Source organism: Garra rufa, chromosome 17 (genome assembly GCF_049309525.1).
Source record: "Garra rufa chromosome 17, GarRuf1.0, whole genome shotgun sequence".
Classification (NCBI taxonomy): domain Eukaryota; kingdom Metazoa; phylum Chordata; class Actinopteri; order Cypriniformes; family Cyprinidae; genus Garra; species Garra rufa.
The window spans coordinates 30,953,579-30,962,575 of record NC_133377.1 but is presented as its reverse complement, the minus strand read 5'-3'; the positions used below and the strand labels follow the sequence as shown (position 1 = coordinate 30,962,575).

Below are 8,997 nucleotides of genomic sequence, written 5' to 3'. Positions count from 1 at the left end.
ATATATATATATATGTATATGTATATGTATGTATGTACACAAGAAGTTTTTACAGCAAGGTAAGTACAAAGATACAATTTTAATAAAAAATAAAATTAAAAATATGAACTTATTTTGTCATCTATTTGAAAAGGCAACTTAGTATACTACTAAACCTAAAACTGAAATTAAAAAAAAAAAATTAAAAATGACAGGAAAAAAAAAACACAATCAACTAAATGACCAAAAATTACTCAAATAAAAATGACTAAATATCTAACTAAAACCCAATAAATAACCAAGCTTACAATGGAGAATATATATATATATATATAAAAAACTTTCGAGAATCAAAAACCAAAAAAAAGTTTAAAAAATCAATTACATTTTTTTTCTCTTTTCTTGTTAGCTGTGATGTATTAATCATTTGGTGTTGCTAATTCTGCTGATATCAGTTTTTACAACAAGGTAAGGTTATCTAGCTGGCTGTTTTTTGGTACGTCAAGTAAAAATCTGTATTACAAGCCAGAAAAAAAAAAATCCTTATTGTTGAGCTCTTCACAACTGCTGCGTTCATGAATTAAACATGAGACTCTGTGATGTTCTTGTGAAGCAGTTCTGGCACAGCCAGGTGCCCATTTGTGGAGAGCCATAACCATTTCAACCTCTCACTGAGAGACTAACAAACAGTAACAAGTGTTAACTCTGAACATAATGAAACAAAGGTTTTAAGGGCCTTTATTTTAAGATGTGTTTCATTACCAGTCCTCCTGTTCTTTTGTGTTCGCTGCTGTTGAGGCCATAAACATGCACATCAATGAGGTCAGTTACATTCGCTCTCATAAACAATACAGGAACATGTTTCAGCATCCCCTTATAATTACAGCCTAGAGAAGTTGGCTTTGTATCCAATTTTTTTTCCCTGTTTAGTTTTTAAGAATAGAAAATTAAGAATTTAATGAAAATAAATGTTCATAGCAGCTGTTTAGTGATTCTTTAGTTATTGTCAAAAATGCACTTTGTGAGTATGCAAAATAAAAAAAAATATATATACAGAAGTTTATGTGTGCACAACATAGGAACCCTTTTTGTGGGACTTCTTGCAGTGGCTGAAAGTGTCATCCCTTTGCCCTTCATCTGGAAAACTTCCTGTCACAGGGTTAAGTCACTTTATAGTGGCTCGCCATCTTACAATCTACCACTACCATTAGAGTTTCCTGTTTATGCAGGAAATGTTTAAACATTTGACATCCAAAGTTTTACTGTAATGTAGCATCACTCATTATATTTCTAAATTGATACATATTTTTGAGAACTCAAGTAATTAAACCAATACCAAAAGCAGATCTGTAGAGACAGGTTTATAGAGGTAATTTAGCTTGTTTTATGTCTAAACGACAGTGTTGGCAATTTTAAGATGCATTTAAGCATGTGAAGCTGTCACCAGCTGTGAATAATGGCTCCCGCTTACTGCTCTAAATTTAATATGCAGTTACCAGTGAGCAGTGAAAGATGAGATTTTCAAAATTGCATTTTTAAAGATATGTTGGCAGCCAGCAAGTGTATAGTGCAGGGGTGCAAAGACGTCACTGAGAAGTCATAACACTTATCATTTTCAGTACAACATGAAAATGGTTGTGATTCATAACAAGAAAGACATTTTACATCAAGTATGTGACGATAATGTTGGTTGACTTACAGCTGCTACCATCTTGCATTGCTGTTGTTTACTCCTGACGTTTCAATCCTGCTGTTGTTTCAGATGAGCGCCTCATAATTGGCTCTTTTTATGAGAATATGTATGGAGATTGTTTCCTTTCTCATTTCATTTTCTGCTAGAGTGATGGCATAACAGACAGACAGTACAATGAACAAATTGACTCAAAAGAATGCACTATCCATTCATATCCGTTTAACTTGCCAGCTTCAATTTTTACTGAGAAGATCAATGTGAAACACAGAGAATATAGGTTTTATAAGCAGAGTTGGTCTTTTACATATGCTTTAGACATTTCTAAAACAAGTTTATTTATAAATGATAAACTGTCCAGACTAATTATCCAATTTATAAAAAGTCAATATATAAGCATATTTGTAGGTTGGAACATAACTGATTTTGATTATTGTAATAAATGCTGTTTTTCTGGAGAAAAACACACTTTCCATAAGAATATTCAACCTTGCTTACAATCCAAAAAAAAAAAAGTTTCTGGAGTACAAAATCAGCGTGACACTGACAACTGGAGTAATGGCTGCTGCAAACTCAGCTTTGCAATCACAGGAATACATTATGTTTTAAAATATATAATATGATACACAGTTAAATTGTAATAATATGTCGGCACCATTGTGCTCTGGGCGTCCCGTGTTCGAATCCCGATTCGAGGACCTTTCCCGATCCCGCCCCCCATCTCTCTCCCACTTTGTTTCCTGTCACTTCTGATCTGTCCTATCTCAATAAAGGCAAAAAATGCCGAAAAATAAATCTTTAAGTTGTAATAATATTTTCAAATCTTACCGTTAATTCTATATTTTTGATCATGTAAATGCATCCTCGGTGAGCATAACAGACTAATTTCAAATACGTTAAAAAGTCATATTGAAACTTTTGAATGGGTTGATACTATAGTGGACATTTTTTTTTTTTTTTTTTTTTTATTATTGTTTAGACAGATCATTTAGAATAATTTACATGCTTTTTCCTGAACTTTAGGTGAGCCTTGGAAGCCACCAGTTCCTTTTCTCCGTGCATATTGATCCATCTGAGATGCCAGCTTTCTGCTTACGGCATGATGTTGATGCACTGCTCTGGCAGCCCCGTCCTAACCAGGACAATGATATATGGGAGCACATTTCAACATTTAATGCACTCGGTAAGGCCAGTTATTTGTAAATAATGAAATGTCAAACTTTTAAACTTCCTTCTCATAGTGTTTCTACAACCTGAGGCGACCAGCTTTCTTTTTTTCCATCCTAATGTGCAATTAGACATTGTGTATAAGAAGAACTAGGTGTAAAACGATCTCAAAGTCTTGATTCTTATTTCCATTCAGGTTACGTTCAAGCTTCAAAACGTGATAAAAAGTTTGCAACCTGTGCCCCCAACTTCTCCTACGCTGCTCTTTGCGAGTGCCTCAGACGTGTGTTCATTTACCGGCAGCCCTCGCCGGTCGACACGGTGCTCTTCAACCGGAAACAGGGTCGGCAGGTCGGGCAGGTCGCCAAACAACAGGTAGCCAACCTGGACACCAATGACCCCGTACTTGGATTCAGGGCCACTAACGAAAGACTATTTGTCCTGACTGCAAAGAACCTGTTTGTGCTGAAAGTGAACAATTAAGGTTCTCCAGTATTTCTGCTGGATGAATTGACACTTCTGCTCCAAGGTTGGTCAGGATTGGTATGACATGACTCATATTTCAAGACCAAGTTGGTATGAACTTCTCTTATGTATCGGCGTGTCTGTGTATGTATTTGTCTTTATATGTAAAACATTAGGATTGAAATGGCTCGTATGTCCTCCAGAGACACAATCAATCGCATGAATGTTACATTGCATTCCATTAGAATGTAAAACGGATACATAAAATAAATAAGCATCTGTAAGACTCCGTCTGTTTTCCACTCTTAGAGAGTTTTTTTTTTTTTTACATTTCGACCACAGTCAATGCAGAAGTTAGAAAGTATTTACACTTACCATTGTTTTGTTCCCTGCAGACCACAACCCCATCAGAACACACCTGCGACCCTTTTTGACAAAGCAATTATTTTGCCAGACATGAGTCAGCAGTCAAAGATCAACAGATACCAAATGCCATGAGACTGCATCAAAATTGGAAAGGCAGGTGTGACGCATTTCAGAAAATTGCCTGAATTACTGTATCATATGTTTAAAATAGTAATTTAATCATTTAAAATAGTTTAGTAATAAGTTAAAAACAATAATTTAATAATACTTGAATTATGTTAAGAAATCTCCATAAATGTATATATTTATTCAGCATTTTATTATATAAGCATGTATTTGTGTATGTACGTGTATGTGTTTGTGTGTTCGGACAGTAGCATCTTTAATGTTTTTTTAAAGAAGTCTCTTCTGCTCACTAAACCTGTATTTATTTTAATATATATGTTTGTTCCTGTGTTAAAAACTAAATTTTCTGCATCATTACTCAAGTTTTCAGTGTCAAATGATTCTTTAGAAATCATTCTAATATGCTGATTTTCTTCTTATTATTTTCTTTTTACTTTTCTTTTTCTTTGCTGATTCAAGATCAGCATTTATCAGAAATAAAAAGCTTTTGTAAAATTATACACTATACTATTCAAAAGCTTGGAGTCAGTATAATTTTTTTTTTTTTTTTGGTGGGAAATAAATTATAGAATTTATATTATAGAATATTTTTATTTAGCAAGGATGCTTTAAATTAATCAAAAGTGATTGACATTTATAATGGTAAAAAAGATTTATGTTTCAGTTCTGTTCTTCAAAGAAACCTGATAAAAAATGTCCTTAGATAAATGTTTTTTTTTTTTAAAGCCGAAAATCAGAAATGATTTCTGAAGGATCATGTGACTGGAGTAATCATGCTAAAAATTTAGCTTTATAATCACATGGAATAATAATATATATTCTAAAAATATAATCAAATAGAAAACAGTTATTTTAAATGGTCAAAATATTTCAGAAGTTTTTGCTGTACTTTGGATCAAATAAATGCAGGCTTGGTGATGAGAAGAGACTTCTTTAAAAAATAATAATTTAATTGTTATACATCAGCGGCAATAGCCTCATGGGTAGCTCACTGACATACAGCGCCGTGTCGCTTCTGCCATCAGTTTGAATCCCAGCTCGTGGACCTTTTCCTGACTCTCCCCTCTCTCTCTCCCACTTTACTTCCTAATAAAAAGTTATACTTGTTTGCAGAAAATTCTAGGTTCGACTCCTGGCTGGCTCGCCAAAAATTGTGGTAGAAATTCCCCTACGCACCTGACTTAAGTTGAGCTGTTTCTCCCGACACTGAAATTATACTGAAGTTGACTTTTCTAACTGCAAAGCTCGATTTTCAGACAATTCTGAAAAGAATTACAGCTACCCAGTGCCTAAGAGAGTCTCACTCTGAGTCAGACAATGTCTTGCCCCCATGAATATTATCACTTGGGATTAAGATCTCTAATGTTCCCTAATACCTTCTGCACAGCAGTAACCAGACAGACACCAGACGATGCCTTTGAATATGCTTTTAATCATGGCCAGAGGATCTCGTCTCAATCACAGAGAATCCCACCAGCAACAAAGATACAGCAGTATATATAGGAAAGGTACATGGCCAAAATAACGTTGCATTAAATCGTTCCCCTCTAATATGTCAAATCAGTATCCCCCCGTTACTGATTACTTCATCTTGTTACAAATCACAAGAACACATGGCTATTATTTTTCTTTCTGCCAGACGTCTAGACGTCTCATTTTTGTCTATATGAATTTATTATTGCAACATTTTTAAAGGTTAGAACATTTTGTTAGGCCTGTAGTAAAAGGAGAATGTTAGTTATCATTTATCATCAACTGATTTTTATGATTTGTTAAAAAAAAAGAGATTAAATTTAGACTTTCCTTCAAAGTACATATACATCCTGTAAACGGAAACACCAAGCAACATATTCTTACAGTCTCTTATGTTTTTCCTTGGTTCTGCAGTTAATCTCCTTTATGTCTGTTCAGACTATTGCATGTTTGTTTTTCACCCTGTGTTACGGCCCTTTCAAATACAATTTGTCAGGATCCAAAGAGATACGCCTGGGAGATAGATCTGTCTCGGCTGTTTTGTTTAGCGAGGTGAACCTTATTTGTTCAGGCCTCAGATTAAATCATGTGTTTGTGATTAAATTAGCCTGTGATGTTTGGATTCATTATCTGCACCAGAATCACTGGACAGCTGAGAGGAAGATCTGTGAGTTTCTTTTAATGCATGTGGAGATGTTGCTTTCTGACTGTGGTGTACATGGACAGTCTGTATCAGGTGATGCTCGTACATGAGTAAAGGCTGTGTACAAACATACATTTAGCAAGGAATAATTAACAGACTGTTTAATTAATAAAAAATTCCAGTAATTTTTTAGGCATGCATTTATATATTATAGCTATTTAAGCTTATAGCTTCGGTGTGCGGATCGCAAATCATTTGATTAAGATCTGAACTTCAGAGCGTGGATTGCAAATCATTTGATTTGCAGACATATGTATACATTTAATATTAAACTATTATATATTTCAGATATTTTAATTATTTATGAATTTTGTGTAGGCCAATCCACCTAATTTTTCCCATAAGATTGGATCTGGCCATTTGTAAATTTAATGCTTCTGGCTTCTGGTCTCATGCTTCCAACTTTTTTTAGCTGTACAAAACTTGTTTTGCTGCTTGATATTGTAACTGGTGTGTCTCACCATATTATTTTAATGTATTATCTTAATTATGAACACACTGGTTTGTAATGCAAACTGTTTTTTTTTTAGTTCAGTGCATTTTGTTATTCCTCCTGCTATTTCCCTACAGTGGCTAATGAACCAGAAGTCTCACCCATTCACAGTAAACAGCTTACTTCCGTGTTGAAAAATAAGGTGGATAGCATTTTAGAGCACAGTTATGGACAAACTGAACTGTTTACTTTAAACTTGGACTGCAGTATCCCCAAGACCATTTTGGAAAATGCTTCATTTTTGTGTTCTAGTGTGTTCAAGGCACATTGGTCTGTTTCAAAAGAATCTTTATGTGGTCGAGATGAGATCCATCTTCTCAAGTGCCATTTTATATGGGACCCTTGAACCTCATGACATGAGAAAGATGTGTGACAGTGGCTCATGTCTGCCCAATAACAAGGATCTTTCATAAGAACGCAGCCTTATTCTCTTTTTTCTTTTTTATTCTCTCCCATTTTTTCCAGTCCTGTCGTGGTTTTATTTTAGAAACTCTTTATCTATGTACAAAGCAACCATGGTCATTTTGAAGCAGAATGACGTCACAAGACATTGGTAAACAGAAAAGCAGACACTACATAACCACAGGAAATAGCCTACATTTGCTTAATGGATGAACTATTCTCCGGAAGGCGTTTTGGAGGTCGGTGTCTTACCACTGCACACCGTGTTTGGCAAGCACTGAATTTATTAACAACAAAGCGAGTGAGCTTCTCTCAGGTGTTGATATATTTATACACCCTGGGAACGGCTCATCAGCTCGCGTGCCCTTGTTTTCCCACTTTGAATTCGCCACCTGTAGTATACGCTTTGAATGCGCATCTCTCTTCATGTATTATTACAGAACAATCCTAAAGGATTAAACTCTCGTCTAGAGAGTCGAACGAGGTGGATGTGTCCCGTGCGTTAGTGTTCTAGAACACCGACAACACTGTTAGAAAGAGAAATATAAATAACCCATTTAACTTTAAGTTTCTATATCAATTAATGGTTAAACTCTGTAAAAGACTGTAAGAGTCTAAACATACCTGAGGGCCAGTCGATAAGGTACTGCTCTGTATTGCATTATATGGATTTCTGGAATGCATTAGCTTACCCTTGGGCACAAACATGCTCATTTTGCAATGCATTTCTGTTTTGGATGCAAAATGGCTGCTTGGCTTCACTCTCAACGTAGGGTTTCAAAGGGAGTTACCGGAGATGTTAATAAAATAACCTTGGTAGGCGTTCTGCTTTATGGTGCTGTCAACTTCAGGGACTCACTATAAACACCAGCAGCAGCGAAGACTTCTGAATATGATTAAATTCCATTTTTCACTCTCATTGATGTGTGGAAGCCTGTTTCCGTCACTGAATAAAAAATAAAAGGTACACTCTTAAAAATAAAGGTGCTTCAAAAGGTTCTTCAAGCGATGCCATAGAAGAACCATTTTTGGTTCCACAAAGAACCATTCAGTCAAAGGTTCTTTAAAGAACCATTTCTTGCTTAGCTTATTATAATCTGAAGAACCTTATTGGCCATAAAGATACTTTTGAGAAGCAGAAAGTTTCTTCAGATGTTAAAGGTTCTTTATGGAACCATTTAGACAAAAAGGTTCTTCTATGGCATCGTGAAGCACCTTTATTTTTAAGAGTGTAACTGCGACTTTTTATCTCACAATTCTGACTTTTTTTATCATAATTGCGAGTTTACGTCTCACAATTCTGACTGAAAAGTCAGAATTGCGTGATAGCCTACAAACTCACAAAGATTGCGAAATATAAATTGCATTATGGGGTCAAAATTGCAAGATAAACTCAATTATTTTTTTTAGAATTGCGAGACATAAAGTCGCAATTTTAACAATTTCTCAGAATTGCGAGTTTATGTCTCACAATTCCAAAATAAGAAACACAATTAAACTCACAATTCTGCAGTTTTTTTGGAATTGTGCCATTTAAACTTGCAGTTGTGAGTTATAGTCATAGACTATAGAATTGTGTGATACAAACTCGCAGTTCAGACATTTGTTTTCTCAGCATTGAGATATAAACTTGCAGCTATAAAGTCAGAATTGAGAGACAACTCACTCTGAGAAATAAAGTAGCGTTTCTGAGATATAGTCAAAATTGCAAGATATAAACTCACAATTCTGACTTTTTTTTTCTCAGAATTGTGAAATTGTAGTCAAAACTGTCAGATATAGTCAAAACTGTCAGATATAAACTTGCAGTTGTGAGTTATAAAATCAGAATTGCGTGATACAAACAAGCAATTCTGACTTTTTTTCTCACAATTGTGAGATATAAACTTAAAATTGCAAGTTATATAAAGTCAGAATTGCAAGACATAAACTAGCATTTCTGAAAAATACACTCACAATTCTGAGAAATAGTCAAAACTAGGGATGCACCGAATCCAGGATTCGGATTCGGATTTCGGCCGAATCCTGGGCTTTTTGACGGGGTTCGGTTTCAGCCGAACCTTAGATTTATTTTCCACCGAAACCGAACCCTAGACTTACACTACAACGTCACACGGCCGTTGATTACGTGAA

At 35.0% G+C, this 8,997-nt stretch overlaps 1 protein-coding gene across 1 annotated transcript in view; it reads left to right on the top strand.

Moving 5' to 3' along the window:
* The window catches only part of nudcd1 (NudC domain containing 1), a 25,051-nt gene extending 21,461 nt beyond the window's left edge, over positions 1–3,590 (top strand). Inside the window, exons 8-9 of the mRNA XM_073821469.1 lie at positions 2,693–2,852; positions 3,033–3,590. Coding sequence (XP_073677570.1) covers positions 2,693–2,852; positions 3,033–3,319 — 447 coding nt within the window. The 3' untranslated portion in view covers positions 3,320–3,590. The remainder of the gene's footprint in view (positions 1–2,692; positions 2,853–3,032) is intronic.
* The last annotated feature ends 5,407 nt before the right edge of the window (positions 3,591–8,997 follow it).